At 38.5% G+C, this 23,576-nt stretch overlaps 1 protein-coding gene, 1 long non-coding RNA gene and 1 pseudogene across 10 annotated transcripts in view; 1 reads left to right on the forward strand and 2 right to left on the reverse strand.

Annotated features, from left to right (window-relative positions):
* Positions 1–84: 84 nt before the first annotated feature.
* On the forward strand, positions 85–3,887 carry LOC135276513 (uncharacterized). Its single transcript, XR_010344039.1, has 2 exons — positions 85–249; positions 1,622–3,887. It is a non-coding gene; the product is annotated as an uncharacterized LOC135276513 (long non-coding RNA).
* PPP1R9A (protein phosphatase 1 regulatory subunit 9A) overlaps positions 1,995–23,576 on the reverse strand; it is a 362,431-nt gene continuing 340,849 nt past the window's right edge. For 4 of the 9 annotated variants that reach the window (XM_064380380.1, XM_012450782.3, XM_064380379.1 and 1 more), the window contains 5 exons: positions 14,881–15,079; positions 12,474–12,593; positions 11,642–11,665; positions 10,091–10,273; positions 1,995–8,719 (listed from right to left, as the gene is read on the reverse strand). In XM_064380380.1, coding sequence (XP_064236450.1) covers positions 8,507–8,719; positions 10,091–10,273; positions 11,642–11,665; positions 12,474–12,593; positions 14,881–15,079 — 739 coding nt within the window. In that variant the 3' untranslated portion in view covers positions 1,995–8,506. The remainder of the gene's footprint in view (positions 8,720–10,090; positions 10,274–11,641; positions 11,666–12,473; positions 12,594–14,880; positions 15,080–23,576) is intronic. The other 5 variants (XM_064380381.1, XM_012450788.2, XM_064380383.1 and 2 more) reach the window with 3 other exon arrangements.
* LOC135276539 (small nucleolar RNA U13) lies at positions 23,062–23,158 on the reverse strand (annotated as a pseudogene).

Consider the following 23,576-nt stretch of genomic DNA (forward strand, 5'->3'; position numbering starts at 1 on the left):
ACTATGTGACTTTCTCAGTAAATATTAACCCCAATGACTCCAACTCTCCTTGTACTCTTGCTTTTTCAATTCTCCTGTAGCAATGACATGTAGGAAAATCTTAAAATTCCTGGGAGTGTTGTCATACCTGAAAATTATGAATCTCTATGATCTTGGCAAAAATTGTGCATTAGAGTGTCTTTGACTTGGTGAAAGGAAGTTTGTTCGCTTCGATGACTGGATACAGAATGAATCCCATAATTGACTCAGGTAAAGCTAAGTGTCCCTAAAGACTACATTGTTGTTGAGGTGTTGGTGGTCGTGCTGGTGGGTTTTTGTTTAATAAACTTGCTGTGGAGGCTGAAAAGAAAAAAAAATAGAAAGGTAAACAAATTGAAAAGATCAACCTTTGGCTACCTTCTGAGAGACAGGACTAGAAAGAAAACATGACTTTATCATCTTGTTATAGAAGCCGATATATAAAGGTTACCCATCTTCATTTATTTGTTCGTATCTTTTGAAGGTATAACCTTCATGCTGAATTACTTCATTGGGATGTTAAGGCAGTGACTGTAGAAAGGAAGTTTTTTGTTTTGTTTTGTTTTTTTGTTTTTTGACAAATCTAACTCTGTTGCCCAGGCTGGAGTGCAGTGGTGCAGTCTCGGCTCACTGCAACCTCTGCCTCCCAGGTTCAAGCGATTCTCATACCTCAGTCTTCCCATATAGGCGCATGCCACCGTGCCCAGCTAACTTTTGTATTTTTAGTAGAGATGGGATTTCACCATGTTTGCCAGGCTGGTCTCAAATTCCTGACCTCAGGTGATCCACTCGCCTCGGCCTCCCAAAGTGCTGGGATTACAGGCATGAGCCACCGTGCCCGGCCAGAAACAAAGTTTTTCTAAGGCACTTGTCATGATAATAGTCTGGCATTTCGGTGAAAATATTTTGCCTATAAACTGAGAACCACCAACAGTTTAAGATCACTGACTTAAAGTAATAAACAGGAACATTTTGTTTGGACCAAAAAATCGCTTTCCTCACATCAGGATTGGAGTTACTTTAGTCATGATTCCAGTGACATAACATCCTGTGCCCTATGAGGGCTCAATTATTCCGAGATGCTGCTCACAGCCCAGGATGCTGGGTTCTCTGAAAGACTGTCTTGAAACTATCAATGAGTGTGGTGCTTAGGGACACCATCCACCCCACATATTTCCTTATTTACAAAGAATCTCTTGAGTAGTTAGGCTCCCTAATCTTCAATAAAATAACCACATTCTGTTCTTTCTTGTTCTTGATAGAATAAGCAAATTCCACCAAAGAAACAAAAAGCCTATCCAATTTGACAGAGCACATACTCAAGATCACTCAAAAAGGGACATGCTTGGTTAGAAATTTCATAACATCCATTGTGAAAAAGAGGAAAACAGCTCAATTCATGTATTCTGTGATTCGCAGATCTAAATTTTTGCATTGCCATAGATTTAGTCACAAATTATAGTTTGCATGTGTGAGAATGAATGAAATTAATACTCCTCACTTGTTATATCCAAGTCTTCTGAATTTTTAGGCTGTTTGTTAGAAAGAAAATCGTTTAAAACAACCCCATCCTCCATGATGGACCTGATTATTTCTTTCTTAGCTTGCCCCTCGCTGTGTGAGGCTGACTGCTTAATGGATTTGTCACAGAGGTTTTCCTGGCTGAGAGAGATCAGAGACTTTGATGGTGAAGCAGTGACAAGGGAACAAAAAGATGGGTGAGGAAGCTTCAAGTGCAGGCTTTGCTCTTTTAACTTTATGCCCAGTTCCATAATTGTGCTTTCAGATGTAATTCTAGCTGCCAATTTACACTTTACCAGAGTTAAAACTTATTTTTAGTTTCATTTCCATGAAAAATGTGCACTTTGCTCTTGATTGACAGCTAGGCTTTGACAGTTGATACAGGTTTACCCAGTGAAGGCTTGTTTTAGTTGAAGGTGAAAACGGAAGAGGGAAAAAAATTACTTCGACAGATCTCAGTATTTCTCTTTTTATTGCATTCGTTGTCTAACAACAATAATACTCATTGGCAAGAAATTTATTTACATTAACAAATTAAATTTAATCACAGGTATTGGTAGATTGGTCAGAAAACAAAGGACCACTGTGATATTTTGCTTGAATGCCTCTGAAAACCAAAGAGTAAGGAATGTCATTTGAAAAGGAACAATCTAGAGAAGTACATATTAACCAAGCACAAGAGAACAATTCAGACGTGGCACTATTGTCTCTTCCATGCAAATGATCAGACATCAAAATGTACAACTTAAAAGCGTAGGTAACATGCTAACCATATTATCAGACTTAAAATTATTTTCAAACAATTCTTGTCCTTTACTGATATACAAAGAAAGCTGAAAAGAAATCAACTCCTTACAGTGGAATAGAATTTATTCTCTTTTATTTTCAGCTGCCCAGTTTTGTCAGTAAGATGTAGCAGGTGTATGAGTGGTTGCAACACCATTAAAAATACAAAAGCAGTAGTTATGACATTAAATAATGTGGAAGAAAATATAAATATATATTTAAGGAATTTCACTAAGCACTAACTAAATTTCATGTTGTTGGGAGGTGTCATCTGGCTGGAGTGCCTCTTAATTCCAATTTAATTATTTCTGACCAATTGTTCTTTCATGAATTAATGATTATATCCTTAACAGAAAACCTGGGTGTATAAATAATATAGCTGAAAGTAACAGACGTGTACACCTTCCAACAACATACACTCCCAACCACCTATTTTTTTTTGGCAACAACCAAAATGCCATCACTTGCACAAAAAGTAAATAAATGATCATGTGATGGCAGCATTCACCATCAGAGAGAGAGCCAGTAGTCAGTGACTTTAAGCATCACAGTCACCAATTATGTCATTTTAGAATTGTGAGCAAATTCACAAGAACACACAGTGCAATTTTTAGCCAAGAAAACTGCAGTCTGCAGTTGACAATGCCCAAAGCTGCATAAATTTCTTCTGAGCTCCAACTCAGCAATATGCAATCTTGACATCAAAGCATTAACCAAATATTTGAGGAAATTTTCTTACTAAAATACCAAGTATCTGATAAATCAATTTTACCAAAATATATAAACATATAGAAGGATAAGTGCATTTAGTAGAAATACTTACAATAAAAAAATCTCTTAAAATCTATGAGCCATTCAATGTATACACAACACAAGAAGTGGCAATAAGGCTATGATTACAGCTCCAGGTCCTGACTGACCTTACCAACTTCCATACACAATATATTTTTTAATGCCATGTGATTGTAGTGTGTGTATATGTGTAAGGTGGGAGTTATATTCACACATACGTAGTTCTGAACATCTACACAAACGGCATGCACATTATTGAGAAGTTGTCTGTTCTCTTATCCCTTACATCTTATTCATTGTTGAATCCCTAGCAGTTTTGGGGTTGGGTTAGGGTCAAGCATTGGATATCATCAGATTTCTTTCCTTCTCCACTCTGAGGATCTGGAACCAGGTCACAGGCTGTGCTGGCTCCACATGCTTACATATGTTAACCTTCAAGTAACTATCATTCCCTCAATAGGCTCACACAGACACCACGCACAAGCAAACAAGAACCGTCTGTCTACCATAAATAGAACTTGATGCTTTCACTTTCCAAGAGAAACTGATTCTGTTGGCTTTTTCTGTGCCCCTCCAGCTTCTTAGTTGGGCCTATTCTATGCTGCTACTTCAAGTTACTCAAATGTGTTTTGTCTGGTGTTATTTTTTCCCCAGTGTTTTGGACCAAGACTAGATTTACTGAGACTTTAAATATGCAAGACAAATGCAAACAAAATCTGCCAACATACTCAGGCTGCTTTCAGGAGTGAAACACTGAAGCACATTTGGAATTCCTATAACACTGCTTTCTTTTGGGAACGTACAGTCCTCCCCCAGCTTCCCACCCCCCCATCCTAATGCAAACCATTTTAATAGCAAATATGGATATTTGGTGGTTCATACCTGTAATCCCAGCACTTTGGGAGGCTGAGGAGGGTGGATCACGAGGTCAGGAGATCAAAACCATCCTGGTTAACACGGTGAAACTCTGTCTCTACTAAAAATGCAAAAAATTAACTGGTGTGGTGGCACGTACCTGTAGTCCCAGCTACTCGGGAGGCTGAGGCAGGAGAATCATTTGAACCTGGTAGGCGGAAGTTGCAGTAAGCCAAGATCACACCAGTGAACTCTAGCCTGGCGACAGAGCAAGACTCCGTCTCAAAAAAAAAAAGAAAATTAAAGAAAATATAGATGTTTTGGCTGGGGGTGGTGGTACATGCCTGTAGTCCCAGATACTTGGGAAGCTGAAGTAGGAGGCTCACTTGAGCCCAGGAGTTTGAGGCTGCAGTGAGGTATGATGGCACCACTGCAGTCCAGTCTGGGTGACAGATGACAGAAAAAAAAAAAAAAGAAATATGGACATTTTATTTCTGGACTTTATCCTTAAATTCTTAGTTTTAGAATAGTGCACAGGCAGATCCTTGATTAAAACAAATTTGAAAAGATGATAGAAAAGGACTGCGCTTTTCTTTTCTATTTTACCTTTTCATTCTGAGACCACTAAGGTCTTTGCATTAAGCAGGTGACATGAACCCTAGTGACTACTGTCCACCAAAGTGCCCCTTATCTCCATCTCTGTCAGGAGTATCTTTAGTTACTCAAATGGAAGTATCTCAGTGTAATGATGGGGCTACAACCTATCCAAAGTATAGATGGTTTTCTTAGGTTTGCTGGGACACTTCCTTTAGCATCCTCTTGAACACTATTGTTGTTAAACACTGGATCTCATCTTGAAGTTTAGTGTGCATAACCTTTAACAACACTTAAACATGAGTCACAGTATGTATATAAATGCAAAATTTCATTTCCCGTTCATAAAATGCAATTTTCAAGCACATGTTAATTCTGCTGCACAACGAACCCAGAATTGTGTCCTCAGCACAAATGGCTGAGGTGCTAGATCAAACTACCTGTGACCATTTTTGTAGCCTGGGCCTGAGATATTTTAAGATTTCAGGCCAGAGATGACTACAGGGTCACAGATAGTGGCAAAGGTAAATTTCGTTCCTCATTTTCCCTTTTGTCACTTTGTTTCCAACGACAAACGAGCAAAAGGTAGACAGTCCCATTTTGTGCTGGTTGAAAGCTGAGTTTGGCTTTAGCACCTATCATATGGCAATCATGAACTGCTGTGGGTTAAAAAAGCTGGTGTGATGCTGAGGGTGTGAAATCAGTGTCAATCCCAGCTAAAGGATGATAGCCACAGAACAGCTTTATTGTCATGAAACTAAAGGGGGACTTCATCAGGAGTGTTAGAATGGATGAAATGAGGTTTCTTCTCTAACTTAACACACACTCTGCAGTAATTCCTGATTCAGGCGAAAAAGAAAAAGAAGAATGAGCTAAGTATTACATAAACTGTGAGTTACTTGAAGGGAGATGGTCTTTTAAACAAAGTAATCTGTTATAAAACTAACATCTTTTGGTGGAAAACCCTGACCCAGATACAGCGCATACAATGCTCTCTGTCTGCAGCTTGGCCTCACCACACATTCCCTCCCAACAAAGTATAACCTAGACCCCAAAACACTTTTGGCTATTGTTAGAGTCATACTGAGCTCTTCTTTAGGGAATATAGTTGTTCATAGCAACCAGATATTCCCTTTCTGTTCATTTTCTGATAATAAAAAACTGCAAAGTTGTTAAGGTTGATGAAGTAACAATTCTGTGTTAAATCGTAAAGAAAGACACTGAAAACCACTAGCACTGAAGTAGGATTGCGCAAGACATTGGAGCCTCGATTAGGCATCATGCACTACAGTCAATTAAAGAAATAATAGAAAACAAAATACTCACAAGATCTGAGGCCTTTCGCTTCGTTTTTGTACCCTTATATCAATCAGCTTACATCTTATGCTTTGTGGGACAATCAAACCAAGTGACTTTTACAATTTAATCTAAGTAGTAATGTTAAAATAACTCATTTAGGCCTAAAATTACTATAATTTAACTTAAAAAATCAAAATAGCTAGTTATAATACTAAATGATTTAAGCAATAAGAATTTGATTTATAATATTGTCAGTTGGACATTTATCTACATATTCAATGTACAAAATTATAAAGAATACTTCTAAGACATTTAAGAAAATGCAATAGAATAGATCATAAATTAGGTGCAGAGACAGACACAGACATTTCCAGTATATACATCCATTTTCAAATATCACCAAAGTGTAAACATAACTTAAGACAATCATCCTTCTATTTCTACTCTTGAATACAGTGAAACTCCAGTGTGATCCAGGTCACTTCTTTCCCCAAAGATAAGCAAAAATGGCAAAAATTTATAATAGAAAGTACTAGCATTACCAGATTTTTTACTAATTTAATGTTTTAGTATTAGAAAAGTTTTGCCAAATTTTATCACTCATTAATAGTGGCTTCTTATTTCTAATGATGTTAATAAATAACAAAGCACCAGACATCTCAAGATATTAAAGAGTATCCAGTATGGCAGTTTCACTATCATACCCCAAATGAAGGCAGACAGAAAAACATAATGATGACTATGATAACTGTAAAACACAATGTTACTTCATGTCAACGTTTCTGAGGATGAATGGTCTGTACCTAATGACAAAAGAGCCGAAGCATAACAGACCATACTCTGGCAATGAAAGGAAACAATCTTTGGGGGAAGAACAGAATTAAAAATGTCTAAATAATTCCTGAATTCAGATTTTCAAATAAGCCCCAAAAAATTTTTTTAACAACAAAAAAAAATCACAATGTTATTAAAATACAAGATGGGGCTAGAAGGGAGTTCCCTTAATCTGTTACGCTCAAAGGTCTTACCCAACTTCTGCATACAGAATGCTTCTAGTGGAAGATATGACGATGCTTGGAACAAAGCAGAGATCCTTATAACATAAAGGAAGTAAAATACTTGTCCAAGAATTCATGTGGCCTCAAGTCTTATTCTGAAGGTTGCCCCTTAGAAAGTGGATAACCTCATTTTTAGAGTCAATGCAGCAAAGAGAACCAGATACATGAGCATAAAAAACAAAAAACCATAAACCCTCATCATATGAAATTTCTCAAAATGAGTTTTTCTCCTTCTTCTGCCCCAGTCTGCACTTAGTCTGGTGAAATACTGAATTCCTTAATACTGGTTTAAAATTAGTATAAGTTCCTCCACTACTAAAGTGTATCTCATGCACTGCCTTAAACAAACTTTTTCTGTAGAACTGAAAATCTTTGAGGTATGGAAAGGAATGGCTCAGAAAAACCATTCAAAATCTAAAATGTTAACTGACAGCATTTTAGAGAGATTTTTCCTTCTTTATAGGAACATTCTTTGTACTCAAAAAAATTGGTTCTCTGGTTGAATGTTACTCAAACTTAAATTTCTTCTAACTGGTATTTCTATTTTTCTTAAAAGTACATTTGTTAAAACACTAACTGAGCCCACCTGGGAAATCTTGAGTAGAAAATATGTGACCAGTTCCTGATTGTGTCATAGGCAGGCTGAAGACCAGCCAGAATGTTCCCCAGGAGAGGAAACCTGAAAATGGTGGTTTCCTTAGAAATCAATTTCCTGTTCAATTTCTTGGGGTGGGTGGGGGGAAAAGGAACTGTGTTGTGTTTGCTAGTGTTGCTGAAATACTGAACACACAGCAGCAGCAAAGTCAACAGATCCCAATATCCCATGGCTGCATTCATGTCTGATTTTTTCTTTCTTGTTCAGCTATATCTGGAGAATAAATGTTACCCTCAGAACCTCAAGGTAATACCCAATTCACATTCTTAAGGCTTTTGCTTTTTTCAGTGGTTGATAAATAGCTATAATTCTTTTCTTTCTTTCTGATGTCTAGCAAGCAGAATGGCTTGCTTGCCTTTTCCCTTAGTAGGTAACTACATAGCAGAGCACCCATGTTTCCATAGCGGGGTGGTCTTACTATCCAGACTCAGAATTGAGAAGGAACTTTTCTCACACATTGGAGTAGGTTTTGCAGCCCTAGAAATAAGTACTGGTCCCAGATCTCATGGCATGCTGCTCTCTGCCATGCAGACATGTGCAATTGCCATTTCAGGATCCCATACTCAAAATTCACAGCGCTCCATTAACAACACCAAGGTGTGTCATGCTCTCATTGGGTGGGGTCACACTAGTTCTCCAAGTGACAAAACACACCCAACACAACACAAAATGTTGGTAAGTTAGAGAAGAGTAAAACACAGCTACTTAAATGAGATCTCTGGTTTGTTAATAAACCAAAGGTGGCTTAGGATTATTTTAGTAGTTAAGAATGCATTCTACTGCAGAAAATGCAGTTATTCAACACATGGGTCTTAGAGCCGCATTACCCCTATCATTTAGTTTCTTCTTCATCCTCTGGAGGAGAGCAGGGCAGAAAGAGGTGGGGACTTCTCCTGGAGCATCTCCATCATCTGTAAGAGGGTATGTGTTACTGCTCACCAGCACCCTCGGCTGCAGTGGACGTCATCTTTTCTGTCTTTTTGGACTTCCTCTGCATTTGCTCCTGTTCCTTTCTCCTTAGCTTTTCCCTTTGTTTTTCCATTTTCTCTTGGGCCTTTCGAGCCTTCTCTAGAGACATCTTCATTTCCTTGAGTTTCTTTTTGACCACTGCTCGGTCCTGGGATGCTGTCATTCCAAGAGCCTAGGAAGAAAATGCACATACAAACTGAATTTGAAAACCAGTGACCCCTCTGATGATGATAATATACAATATGTTCACGCTTATAAAGTAATTCAAACATAGAAGAGGTAAGAACAGAGGAAGGGCTAGTTACATTTCCTAAAAATCTACATACTGGGGGCTACACTTTATTTCTTCTTTTCTTCTTTGACAACCCTTGCAAAGTACATCCTAAAGCCCATTAAGTAAATGCTATCCAAATTAGTAATTCACGAGTGAATGAATGGGAAAAGTGCACAATTCTACTTCTCCAACCTTTGGGCTGTAGACATTTACAGGTAAAGGTACTGCTAAACTCATCAATATTTTCAAAGTGGAGGAGTGAGCACCTGCTGTCACAGAGGGCTCCAATAAGGGCAAAGAGAATTGAAATGGCTTCCTTTCTGCCAATGTTTTCATTACAATGAGAACCAAAAATGTCTTTGGGGCCAGAATGCTCATGTCAGCATGACTAGTCATTCTTTCCCTGTAGGCAGACCTATAAAGGAAGCTTGATTATAATGAGGAGGTTGCTCGATGAACTTAGAATTCAGAATAAGGGGAGTTGCTTAGGTACTTTAAATGTTGCGTGACCTTCAGAATCAACAGCGGGATGCATCTATCTATCTCCCCAACAGGGACAGCCTTGTCAATGGGGCCTTCATATTCACAAGCTATTGATTGATCTCTAACCTTTTCAAGACTGTCAAGAGATACTCATCTGATGGTCAGCCTAGCAGGGGGCTGAAGCGGGGGTAGGGCTTGGGGGTGCGTAGAGCAGGCTGTAAGCTCTTTTTCCCTTTCCCAAAGGGATGGATGCCACCTTGGTCTCTAAGAGAGATGGACTGGACAAGTGGAAATGAAAGTGCCATGGAGGGGAGGGAAGATGTGTGTATATATTTAGGGAAGAAACTTCTGGGGAGAACGTCACCCCATTTGAGAGTGGTGTGTAAGGAAGAGTGGAGGTGAAGGAGAAATGAGTAAGGAAAAGAAGATTCACGGATCTGGGTGTTAATTCTAATGTGATGAATAAGTCCACAGTGGCCATTATTAAAACTCATACTGCATCAGAAGTAAGGAGAGTTAATGCATGGACCATGTGTTGCCAGGTGGAAGCAATGGAGTGGGTCCCTCGCTCTCTTAATCAGCAGCCTACCACTTGATTTAGAACCCCTAATGGACTTTCCGAAACTTCATTTACTACTCAGAAAGAATTCAACCTCCTTTCTGCTGAATGTTGATGAGAATTACCTCTCAGATACGCAGAATGCTCTTATCTAATGAAAACATTTTAGATGCTATGAGTAATACAAATTATACCTGGTAACCTAACACAGACGCATAATTCTTTACCTTAAGTTTATTTCCATCCAACTGCAGGAGCTGCTCTCCAGTGATGTTTTGGGCACTGAATTCAGATACATACTGCTCCAGATTTAGGCTCATTAACCAGTGAGAAACCTGCTGCACACTCCACTCCTGAACGGCACGATTCTGACACTGACTGTGTTTGGGAGAGTGTCCATCATCAAGGATCTGAGACAGGAATGTTACGTAGTGTTGTTAAAGGACCAAGATACTATGGCTCATATTACGCTATCAAAAGGAATTTCTTAACCTATGAGAGCCACATTTATGTTTAAACCAAAATATGATAAGCTAATGGTTCTAGTGGTATTAAAAATATACTTATTACCCTATATGTTTTTATGTATTTGAAAGCTTAGAAATTCCCCCAAATAAAAAAGCACCATTATTAATGTAGGAAGTTTAACATTGAAGAAAATGCACTATGTTGCAAACATTTACATCAAAACAGTCTGGACAGATTATAAGATGTAGAAAATAAGTATTTCATAAGTATCTGTATGTAATGCATTACTTATCCTCTAATAACACATTAGAGTTCTGTAAAAATATTGAAGTATCTTTCACTTGGGAGAGGAGAGCTTTAAGCTCTGAAGCCTTCTTAGGGAAAGTTTCACAACCATTATTTCATTTGAGCAGCAAGCAAAATGTGAGGAAGATAGGGCAGATAATATCCTTAACTGCTTTTAAGAAATGAGGAAACGGCTGGGCATGATGGCTCACATCTGTAATCCCAGCACTTTGGGAGGCTGAGGTGGGTGGATCGCTTGAGGCCAGGAGTTTGAGACCAGCCTGGCCAACATGTCAAAACCCTGTCTCTACGAAAAATACAAAAATTAGCTGGGTGTGGTGGCACATGCCTGTAATCCCAGTTATTCAGGAGGCTGAGGCTTGAATCTGGGAGGTGGAGGTTGCAGTGAACCAAGATTGTGCCACTGCATTCCAGCCTGGGTAACAGTGAGACTTGTCTCAAAAAAAAAAAAAAAATGACAAAACTGGGGCTCAGGAAGTCTATGTGATCTGTCCAAGATCACACAGTTAGTAAGTGGTAGAGCTCAATGGTTAGGAGTTTATTCCAGATTTCTGGCTCTGTCCACTGTAGAATATTCCTTTTAATAGTGCAAAGGGACAGGTTGGTTTCTAGACCCACTAAGCTGAGAAGAGATGAGGGTGATGATAGGTCTTGGAGGAAAGACAGTAGTCACCTTGGTGACCCACACAGGGAACACAGAAGGGATGGGGTAAGCCAAGATGAAGGCAAAGGAGAGGAAAAAGAATGGACCATGTCGATGTAATGGTGATGGGAGATAAATCAAGGAACTCTGGAGGTGCAATGCGGAGATCCTCTTAACTTAAAAACATCTTTTAAACTAAGATATGATAAGGGCAGAGAGTAAAGCTATTTAACACAAGGTAACCCTTCACTAAAGAGGAAGGTGTTCTTGTATTGTCTGATTTTTCAATCATCTCCAAAGAGAGAAAAAGCATGTTCAAACGAGCACATAAGCCACCGCACACAGCCCACTGATAGCTCACCTCGTCATCTATCATATCCAGGCTCTGTGTGAGGGAGCGATAAAAGAATCAAGAAGAAACATGTTACAGAAACAGGAGACACAACATATATAGTACACAATTTTAATAAAATGAAAATTGCACCAAGCTTGAAGAATATGGGCAGAAAAGCTTATGAGAAAAAAAAAAAGTTTTATGAATCAAAAATCATGTTAGAAAGAAATAGTAAGAAAAAATACTTAGAGCAAAAATATATTTATTCATAGTGCCTTCTGTCCTCCCCCCATTTTTTGAGGAACTAAGTTAATCACTAACCTCATTTCCTGACTCTCTTGTACACGTTTATCTCCCGATAATTTGTAGCAATACTAATTTTGACCTGTGCTTTTAAATAAATGGTTCTCAACCTATTTTCCTTCTTTATCAAAACTGTTCCTGTCTACTGCAATGATTCTCAGTCAGAGACCTCACCCTAATCAGAACAGTCTAATCAGAGGCAGTATCAGAATCTTTGGATGAGGGTGGTTGTGGGAGGAGGCAAGAAAAAAAAGAATGAGTAATTTGTGAACTTCTATGTGATTTCTGAAGTTCCATGTTTACAGTTCCCAGCCTCCTCATCATGTGTGTCTACATATACACATAAAAGCTTAACCCCTGGAAAGCTTAATAATAAGACTTTGCTTTTGTGTTGAGAAAGAGAGGAAAAGAAATCATGAAGACTTCATATTAAATATAAACCACGGTCCTGATGATTTCTATGCAAGATCTACCCTAAAAACATTTTCCTGGTGATGGTTCACGGGTAAAATGTCAGATTTGACAAAGCAGTTCTGTCACAGTGCCATTAAAGTACCTCATCTGATGACAGTGCTAAGGACTGAGAGAGCCCCGGTGTTTTAGGTTCTGCTCCTAAGCCGCTGAGGTCTGCTGAACTGGTACTGCTGGGACTGAAGTCATCATTGAAGGTAAAATTCTGTAAAAATAAATGAAGCTCAGTGTTAAATGAGTGCAGTGAGTGAGCAAGAGGTAGGCAGGTGTGTTTGCAAGCTCTAAAAAGGCTCTTTTAAACAATCGTAGCAGAAATTCATGTTTGATTTGGTGATGACCTTCAATGGGGCAGCAGTTGAGAATGCTGCACCTTGTGCGTTTGAGGGAATTCAGGAATTCTGGGTGCTTTCTCCATGTGATGAAAGGATAGGTGTTGTAGAGAAATAATTCTTCAATCTCTCTTCAAGGGTACAGAATTCATTATCCTCTGCAACTGCTCAGAAGAGTAATATTAATAAGCCTATCTTTTTTGACTCTAATCGTGATGAGTAACAGTGTAAGTAAAAATCCAAGACGGTGTGGAGAGGCTGAGTTATTAGGAACAGATGGCAATTCATATTAGAAAGGTAGCTAGAGCACCCCCTGGGAAGGACCGCTTGTTGTTGGCCGTGATAAATACTATGAGAAATGGCAGATCCTCTCCTGGATGTACCCTTCAAGATGATGAGTTCTGGGGGAGGTCAGGTCTGACAATACACTAGTAGTTACATGCTGAAGTACAACTCTCTCACAGCACCAGCAGAGTATCAAAGAGACTGCCACACAGCACAGACACAGGTTACTAAATAATCACCTGGGGGAGGGGAAGGTGGGAGTGTGTAAATAAAACTTCCCCTAGAACTTCATTAAAATGTTTGGTGGATATAAAAATCAAACAACTTAACAATCACTATATAGCTGCACTTGTAAAAACATTTTTAACCAAATCTGGAGCCTCTACAGTGCAAGATAATGGTAGAATTCTTCAAATAGCATTTAGATGTCTCAGATCCAATACTGAAAATGTTTCAAGACCAAAGTGACGTGCTGCTGTCAAAACTTCTTTTGCTAGTAATTCTAAAATGGCTGGATTCCCAGGGACTCTAAGCACTTGACCAACACCATCTTGTTTCTATTTCATTTCCTTAGGAACTGGACTGTTAGTTTTCCGCTAGGTTCCCTTATGCTGGGTTTAGTTGGTTATCAAAAATAAATACCATGCCTGAAGCTGGAGACTTCAGTACCAAACAAACTCCAAAGTTTGCTAAAACTTCAGAAAAGAAGTCTAAGTTAGAGCACACAGAGGTAAGCCAGCAGAACATTTAAGCAGCAGGACATTTAACACGAACATTACCATTTGGTATCCCAGTCAAAACCCTTTGAGCTGTTGAAAAGATTTAAATTGAAACTGAAAAGAATTAAATTCAAGTAACATTAACCACGTTTCTGTTTGAGAAAGAAAAGTGAACACACGTAAAAGGAGACCAAACAACATGTGAAAGTTAGCCACCATGTGTTTCAATAAAATGTTAGATAAGGTTTGCAGTGTCATGCTGGAAATAACCATCATGCATTTAAAACAAGTGACACCCATGCATGTATTTCCTATAGAATTATACAGCAGTTATTCAACATAGAAGTTGGATATTAAAAGAAGAAATAAGTAAGGGTGCTATGTCAGCATTGGTTTTTTTTGTTTTTTTTTTGAGACGGAGTTTCGCTCTTGTTACCCAGGCTGGAGTGCAATGGTGCGATCTCGGCTCACCGCAACCTCCGCCTCCTGGTTTCAGGCAGTTCTCCTGCCTCAGCCTCCTGAGTAGCTGGGATTACAGGCACGTGCCACCATGCCTGGCTAATTTTTTGTATTTTTAGTAGAGACGGGGTTTCACCATGTAGACCAGGATGGTCTCGATCTCTTGACCTCGTGATCCACCCCCCTCGGCCTCCCAAAGTGCTGGGATTACAGGCGTGAGCCACCGCGCCCGGCCGCATTGGTTTGTTTTAGAGTTTCACTTAGATGTACTGAACACACACTCAGTTCCAAATTTATTTGCTTTTCAGTAAATTTTGAGAAGCATGATGAAATAGCTTAGTAATGTAATTTAAAGTAGAATACTGGGTAAACAAATCTATTATTCTGTTCTATGATTCAAATGCATCTTTCCCAGCATGGCTTAACTGTCAAACTGAGATTAAATAGCATTATGTGAAAAGACAGGCAAATCAAAGAGTAATGTACAATCTAGAATGAAACAGTATTAAAGAAGGTGATGGTTAAATGAGGCTTTCTTTTTCCTACGTAAGAAATACCATGCATTGTTTAATTGCAGTGTTATTACACTGGTTTCTTGGATCCAGACTACAGACATAAGTTGAGAATGCCTTCCAAAGATTGAAGAAGAGGAGGGATTTGGGTTTCTCTTGTTTGCTTTTGTAATCCATGTGATTTCTACCTTGGACCCCTTTTTATCTGAAATTAGAGTCTCAGGAGAAGGCTGAAGGGAACTTGCAGGTGCAGGCAGGTTCCTGAAGGAATAGGATCCTTTCCGGCTGTCATTAAACCATGAGAAAGGCATGCAAGGGGAACGAGTGGAGGTCTGAGCTGCTGAATGTGGCTTGGGTGTCCAGTTTTCCAGTCTGCCTCTGAAGACCCTGTTTTGTGAGAAGAATGGGTGTGTTAGACAAAGAAAGGACAGATAAAAGACTTATTCAACCAGAGGACTCTGAATAAAGTTTGAAGTAATGATTTGAGAATTGTTCTACTCAATAGAATAAAAATTTTCACTTTTGACTATAACGCTAATTTTAACAGTTATCTTTTTGTCTCTAAATGGATTCTGTGACAATGATCAACAGTTTTGTATTGCTATTGCCATGGTAAATTTTTTAAAAATGTGCCTAATAAGTGTATGTGGATGAATTATAATCAGGGAGGAGCACAGTCTTTTACGAACTGCTATTAGGTTAATTATCACAGCACTCCCTTTTTCTGGGTGACATGCTTCACTGCTAGTGACATTAGCTCATAACCAGCATTCTTTCCTGTCTTCCTCTGGACTTGTGTTCCCAAGGGTCTGAGACTTAAGAAAATAATATATTTAAATAATTTTGAAATTTCAGGGTTCATAATACTTTAGGTAAAACACATAGTTTATTGGGTTTTCACCAGAATCTTAGTGCCTTTTCACAGGAGGGGCAGGAGATCTGAAGTCCTCATCTCCCACTTGGAGAGTTTACCACCCCCTGAGTACGGCCTCAGGCCTTCTCTCGGCCTTTAGTTCTCCATCTGTAAAAGGTCAATGTTTTTATGTATCTCATATGTGTTTGTTTAAATGAGATAATATGTGTGAAAGTGCTTCAAAAACTATCAAAAGTCTATGTTTATTATTTAACATTTAAAGGATTCAAAGGCATTTGAGGAACAGTCTGAAAACAGATTTTTTTTGTCTTAATGTAAATTCTTTCATATTTGTAATTATCTTTTGGTTAAGAGAAAAAATAATTATTAGAAACCAAAGTAGGAAAGGGCAGTGGTTTATGTGCATCTTGGAAGAGTTCAGCCTTGCTATTTGATGGAATGCCTATTATTTGATAGCTGCTGCTATCAGGGACAACACAAAGATTCCCTTTTAGTTAAAAGTACCTGAATACCACAGCCAGACAACTTCTGTCCCATCACATGAATACTGAGTTTCAGTCTTCTTACATCTCATTTCAAATAAATTTTGAAATATATTTCCAGTTTATAGAAATAGTATAACACCTAACAATTCCATTTCCAAATATTATTGTGAGAATCAAATGGGACAATAAATGTGAAAAAGCATCTTGTAGACTGTAAAGCAAGATAAAAATGTAAAGGGAGTATAAGACTAATAATTAAAGAGAATGAAGAAGTCAGTGAGGTTCTGATAAAATATTGAGATCAGCATGCTGAGTGAACCAGAGGTCATCGTATACATGGTCTACACTCTAGGTGAGAAACTCCAAAAATACGAATCTGGAGAGGGATAGCTGTCCCCTCTGCAGCCTCTGGGGAGGGCAGAGGGAATTCAACTTTAGAAGGATCTTGGGCACTGACCCTTGGGGATGTAAACATGTGCCTCTAAGGAAAGATATGACTAGTGGCTCCTGATTTACAACTCTGGGAATGTCTCCATGGAGCTGGTTTTGTCCCCCTCTTCCAGTTAGCCTCCTTAAAATCTAACCACATTACCTCTGCAGAGGTAAATCTCTCTGGAGTTCTCACTATGCACTCACAATTCAACTTCTGTTTTTTTGTTTGTTTGTTTGAGACAGGGTTTTGCTCTGTTGCCCAGGCTGGAGTGCAGTGGCACAATTATGGCTCCCTGTAGCCTCGACCTCCTAGACTCAAGCAATCATCATACCTCAGCTTCCAGAGTAGCTAGGACTATAGGCGTGTGCCACCGTGCCTAACTTTTTTATTTTTTTGTACAGATAGGGGTTTCACTATGTTTCCCAGGCTGCTCTTGAATTCCTGCCTTGGATTCCCAAAGTGCTGCGGTAACAGGTGTGAACCACCACTCTTAGCTTCTTAATTTAATTAATTTCTGAGGCTTGTTTTTTAGCTTAGGTTCTACATTCTAGTAAAAATGCCTAGAAAGCTCTAGCTATGCAGAAACATAAAAATATTTTCTCTGCAGTCCCACATTCTTATAACTGGGCATCTCTGAGGAAAAAGTGGACCTGATTATCATTATCCCTTCTGGTTATAGATTACTGAATCAAGGGGATTTTTAAAAAAGTTTCATTCACAATTGCAATAAAGTATAGTAGTGCTTAAATATATGAATGTTTTAAAGTTTAGAAACAGGCCATGATTAATGACAGCATGACAATCTTGTCCTACTCCCAGTGAACAGCCTTTGTAACAATGCTTTTAGAACAATCACTAGTACCTTTAAAAAAAAATAGGGAGAAAATAAGAATTGTTTTCTACTTGTAGTCATTCTATTGCTTTATTTGAAAAGAACCTTTGGTATTCCAAATCCTGTCCAAGTAACATTTGAAAACAGAAATCTGAAGGTCACATCTAATTAAACTCATTCACGACATTTTCACTGTCAGGAAAATATTCGAGACTAATAATTCCACATGGACCTTTGTATCCAGCACTGAGGGTCTTGAGACCATGTGGTTCTTACATGGTACAGCAAAGGAGACCATAGAAGCTGGGCCTCTGGTGATACCCACAGGCTTTCTTTCCCCAGCTTTGCACACCAGGTTAATAGGAAGGAGGAAGAGTAAAGCAGAATGTAATGAGAGGCCACTTCTGAGGAGACACCTACGTCTCTACAGTGGCAACCTACCAGATTCAGGGATATTTTGAAAAATATTTTTCAGTTCCCCATGAGGCTTGGCTGTGGCCCTGCTGAAGCTGTATCCTGTATCTCTTAATTCTCTGTGTGTATCTGTGATTTAAAAACTCCATGAACAGATGTAACCACTGGATACTTGCTAGTATCCTTAAAGAACTGAACAGTGAGTGGTATGCTTTCATTTCTTGGACCTAGAGAATATTCATTTAAAACTGTATTCTAGCCTGGGCAAGAAAGCAATACTCCCATTCTCTCTCTCTCTTTCTCTTCCTTTTTCCTCCTCTTCTTTATTCTTTTTCTTTCTTTCTTTCGCAAAAAAAAAAAGCATATAAAAAATAAAAATAAATAAATAAATAAATAAATAAGTGAAAGACAGGTCAGGAGATCAAAACCATCCTGGCCAACATGGTGAAACCCCATCTCTATTAAAAATACAAAAAAATGAGCTGGGTATGCTGGCACACGCCTGTAGTCCCAGGTTCTTGGGAGGCTGAGGCAGAAGAATTGCTTGAACCCAGGAAGCAGAGATTGTAGTGAGCCGAGATTGTGCCACTGCACTACAGCGTGGGCGGAAAAAAATAAAATAAAATAAAACTCCATGAACGGATGTAACCCCTGGATACTTGCTAGTATCCTTAAAGAACTGAACAGTGAGTGGTATGCTTTCATTTCTTGGACCTAGAGAATATTCATTTAAAACAGGAAATTTTTACTTTAAAATTACAGACCTATTGGCTTAGCAGACATACTTTCTAAAATAAATGTCAATTTCCTTCTGAATAAATTGAACTCTTGGGCTCACAATAGAAGCGGAAAGGATTTGGCAGCAGTTATTCTGTGCTGACCACTCTTACAGCCTATTCCACTTGGTGGAGAAATCCATTAGCAACAACACAAAATCCTTCCTTCCCTTCTTATTTGCTTCCTTCCTTTCTTCTTTGCCTCCCTCCTTCCTTTTCTTTCTTTTTCACCTTCCTTTCTTCTCAAAATCAAGATTGGTAGAAATGAACTCTTGATGAATCTGAAAATAATTTTTCCAAAGGATCAAAATAGGCATATATCCTGTATTTCCTCACCTTTTTTAGCTCTAATTTAGTGGCTGCTATCATTTTTGGAAAAAACAGAATCACAAGTCACTCCTAGGAACTGGGAGAAAGAGTGGCTTCAAATTCAGTTTTCATAATCCAAAGATGCCATTTTGGGGGTAGCTGTTTCCCGGCATTTACATGGTTTATGTAATACCTCTTTTGAGTAATGAACTCATTTAAATATATCTTGAATCCAGTTTATCCTGGGGCTGGCACCCCAAAATTAAATTGCCAGCTAAACATGCCAATGTGATCTTTGTTGTTGTTATTTTAACTTTGAATACAGGTGTGTGAAGCATTCAGCATCTAATTGGATGTCTTCAAAATATCATTAAGAGTCCAGAAACTGCCAGAACAGATAAAGTATAAAAGGAATACATAATTCAAGGCAGGAGTAAAGGAAGTTAATTGAAGAAAGTTAGCTGCGACCAGAGGAAGAGTTGCAGACTTGTATTTACCTAAATCAAATGAAATAATTCTATGAGGTTCTAACATCCACCAAGGAGATTGAGGTTGTAAAGTTAGCCTCATCTAAAGAAGGGTACCTGGAGACCACAATGCATAACAGCTGTGAGAAACATGTCCATCTATAGCTCAGGGCCAACCCCTGCCCCCTACCCAGACATATCCTGCTCCCAGATCCTGAGTTCTGATCTAAGTTTCTAATCAATAAGTAATAGTCCATCTGAGATGGTCATTGTAGTGTTCAACTTTGAATCATTTGAGATGGTGAAACTATTCCCTTAATGAGTCCTCTCCATACTAAAAAGGTTTAAAATGAAATAGAAGAGGATCATGTAAATAAAATCCATGCTATCAAAATATAAGTGCTAAGTTTAAGAATAACAGATACATTGTTTAGGTGTTTAAGAAAATTTGTATGAATAGAAATCTGAAAGAGAAATGTGTCCACTGATTCTATCTTTAAATGTTAACTAATTTTAATTATTTAAACTCATTTTAAATTTGAGTTTTTAACATACAAGATATACTAAGCACATCGATAACTGTACTGGGATGTTTAGAGTCACTACAGTTAAATATTAATAGATTTTTCAAGAGGTTTTTTAAGTATGGAAAATTGTTTGCTTGTTAAGAATGTAAGTTTGTCAGGTTTGAGGCATTTGATATACTGTACTTAAATAGAAAACTGAATACTAAATTGATAAATGCAGCTAAAAACGGGCCAGACAGTTATAAGGAATAAGTCTAGTCTACTAAGCCTAAGCTGGTATTTTTCAAAGGTCTCCATGAAAATGACTGCATTCACTGGGCCAGCCTTAGGCAGAGATGAGGTGTTTTTCTATTCACACACATGTGCTCATCTCTATCAGTTCTTCCACAATGTGTGTTTCCAGTCAGCTCAGATGACTCTTAAGCAGGGGTTTTGCTCTTACTCAGCAACAGGATAGAGCTACCCTCCAGGTACTTGTCATAGGATATAATTTCAAACTTGCTGTCATGCCATGATTTATCTAAAGCCTCTTTGAGAGAAATAGTCTATGAAGGACTGCCTGAAGTATAATCCATATAGCCCATTCATTCTGCAAGATGTAACAAAAGTCATCCTTGGATGAACAAAACTGCCAGCAAAATACGCAAGAAGAATATCATTTTGTATCCCTCCCAACAAACCTGCTTTAAAGCTAAACAATGAAAGAAATAGCCATTTTTATTTAAGGATTTGAAATATATGTAAATGAGCCATCTTAATCCTTCCAATAACATGAAGAGGTGTGTGTGTGTGTGTCTGTGTGTCTGTGTGTGTGTGTGTCTACATCTCCATTTATAGATGAGAAAACTTAGTTACAGAGAGGTTAAGGTAACTTGTCCAAGAAGATAAGTGGCAGAGTTGGGATTTCAACCCAGGCTTTTAACCCTTTTGACACTGTGTTTTTATCTTTCACTGGAAGGTCACTGTGATACTTACTATGAAGATGTTACTGAAGATATTGTGTTTTAAGTAATAATTTTACTTTTTAATCTAACTTTTCCCTATTCACTTCACATTTCAATAAATTATATTGCTATAGCATATGTACTTTTACATGCAAACAAATTATTTTGGAATACCGAGTAGAATGGAAATAATTAAGAAAATAAACAATAAATGCATATATGCTCACTCAATAGACCAATTGAATAATGGGGCAGAAATTAAAGGAAGATTTTTCATGGAATCATACAGATCAATACTATCCAAAAGAAAACACTGTAAACTAAAATTTTCTAGTAGCCACATGAAAAAAAGAGGTAAAATAATTTTAACAATAATACATTTTATTTACCCTCCAGACCCAAAATATTTTGACATGTAACCAATATTATTAAATTATTAATAATATATATTTTTTTGAGACAGAATCTTGCTTTGTCTCCCAGGCCAGAGTGCAGTGGTGCAATCTTGGCTCACTGCAACTTCTGCCTCCCAGGTTCAAGTGATTTTCCTGCCTCAGCCTCCTGAGCAGCTGGGACCACAGGAATGCACCACCACGCCCAGCTAATTTTTGTATTTTTAGTAGAGATGGATTTTCACCATATTGGCCAGGCTGGTGTCAGTCTCCTGATATTTTATGTTCTTTTTGTTCATACTAAGTCTTTGAGTCCAGCATTCATTATTCTCCTACACGTATCTCAATATAGACTAGCCTTATCTTACTAGAGGCAATCCTACTAGACAGTGTACACTGAGGTGAATGGGGAGTTACAGCCATGCAGTGTTGGCTCAAACCACTTATTTTTTGGTAGGAAACCAAGGTCCTAGGAATTCAGAGATTTGCCTATGGAAAAGTAAGGACTACTGCCTGGATTCCAGCTCAGTGTTCTTCCTGCCGTTCACACCTTCCAGGTGAATGAAAATTCGTTTCCAAAGAGGCATGCCATCTCTTTCACTTGTCATTTTTCTCGACATATTATCACCTAACCCCATCTGAGATACACACATCTCACAGAGTTTTCCTTTCAGTGACTCCACTGGAAACTTATCTACAGAGCTCAAAGTAGATGTTCCACTAACATCAGTGGCTACTTACTCTAGAATATAGAATAGGATTTTATTATACCCTTTGGTATATGTTTTACAGGGTGAACAAGCTCTGACAACTAAATGTTTCCTGCTTTTGTTATCTGCTATGCTGCCTGTTTAAAATCAGAATGTTGGCTGGGTGTGATGGCTTGTGCCTATAATCCCAGCACTTTGGGAAGCTGAGGTAGGAGAACTGCTTGAGCCCAGGAGTTCAACACTAGCCTGAGCAACATAGCAAGACCCCAACTCTACAAAAACTTTTTAAAAATTAGCTGGATGGACATAGTGGCACATGCCTGTAGTCCCAGCTACTCAGAAGGCTGAGTTGTGAGGATCACTTGAGTCCAAGGGGTCAATGCTGCAATGAGCTGTGATTGTGCCACTTACTCAGCCTGGGCAGCAGGGTAAGACATTGTCTTAAAAAAAAAAAAAAAAACAAAAAGACAATGGCACTGAGCACATATTTGAAAAGGGATGGAACCAAATCATATTTTTTTGTTGGGTTTATTTATTGTTATTAGCTTCATCCATTTTCTCTGGTTGTCTTATGCTGGGCATGTATCTGATTCATTATGTATCTGTAGGGAACACAACAGGGTAAACTCTTTATAGAGGTGAAAAAACTAAAGCCAAGACCAAACAGTGAAAGTCTTGCCTGTTTAAAATCTAACAGCCACAGGTTATAGCTGACCAATGATCTCATCAGAATTTTAACAGCCTAATAAGAATTGGATGAAATGCCTCAAAAAGATAACGTTACTCAGTCCAAGAATCCTTCTCTCGTTTTTCTGAGGAAGCCTCCCAGGGGTGGTGAGTGTATTCCCGGTTGGCCCCCACAATTGTAATGTGAACCTGCAGCTGATGGTGCTTACAGCCCACTAACTTTCAGAGCCCTGAGAATCCAACTCAATTACATTAAGCTCCTACTGGGCAGCAATTCTGTTCTTCCTAGAATAGGTTTTATAAGGTTCTGGGCCCATTATCAATCTATACAGAAGAATATAGGCTGTCATTAGATTTCATTAGTGTTAACCAATTACTATGACAGCTCAAAAATTATTTTTTTTTTGCTAGAGAAAAATGTCCCTCTTCTTCCCTTGTTCTTCTATTTTAATTATATGCTTTCTATCCTGCCAAAATTCTACTATAATTACAAATAATTATAAAACTATGATTTTATTTTTTCTGGCTGTGCCAATGTCATAACAAGGTTTGAGGGAGGCATATCTCACACATGCCTGTGAACACCCAATCATTAGGCTTATGAACTACAAAAGATCAAAATCATGATTCTAATTAGAAACTAGCTTGTAATGTTGGTATGTGTGCAATAATTTGTGACTGCTGAAGCAGGGGGACTCCAGAGTTTTAAAAATACAGCAGTGGCTAGGCAGCCAATCTTGAAGTCTAGCTGTGGGTTCTACGTGGGCCTCAGCTGTGGTGAAGCAGTGTGCTGATGGCTACCTGCCCTTGACAAGCTGTGGTTTTGCCTATAGTGAGGTGGGTGAGCACTCACCAACACAATCAAGATTGGCTTGACTTTCATCTGCAATTTATACAAGGAGGTGATCATCTCTGGCTACCATGGCAAAATTCCATCAAATGCTCTCCCCATTTCTGGCTGCAGGTACTTAACATCCCTCTCAGGTGGTGTCTCAAAGGTGAGAGGGAGTGACTGTCTTCAAAGCCCAGAGACT

Source organism: Aotus nancymaae, unplaced genomic scaffold (assembly GCF_030222135.1).
Source record: "Aotus nancymaae isolate 86718 unplaced genomic scaffold, 86718_ANA_hifiasm-v0.15.2.pri h1tg000025l, whole genome shotgun sequence".
Lineage (NCBI taxonomy): Eukaryota > Metazoa > Chordata > Mammalia > Primates > Aotidae > Aotus > Aotus nancymaae.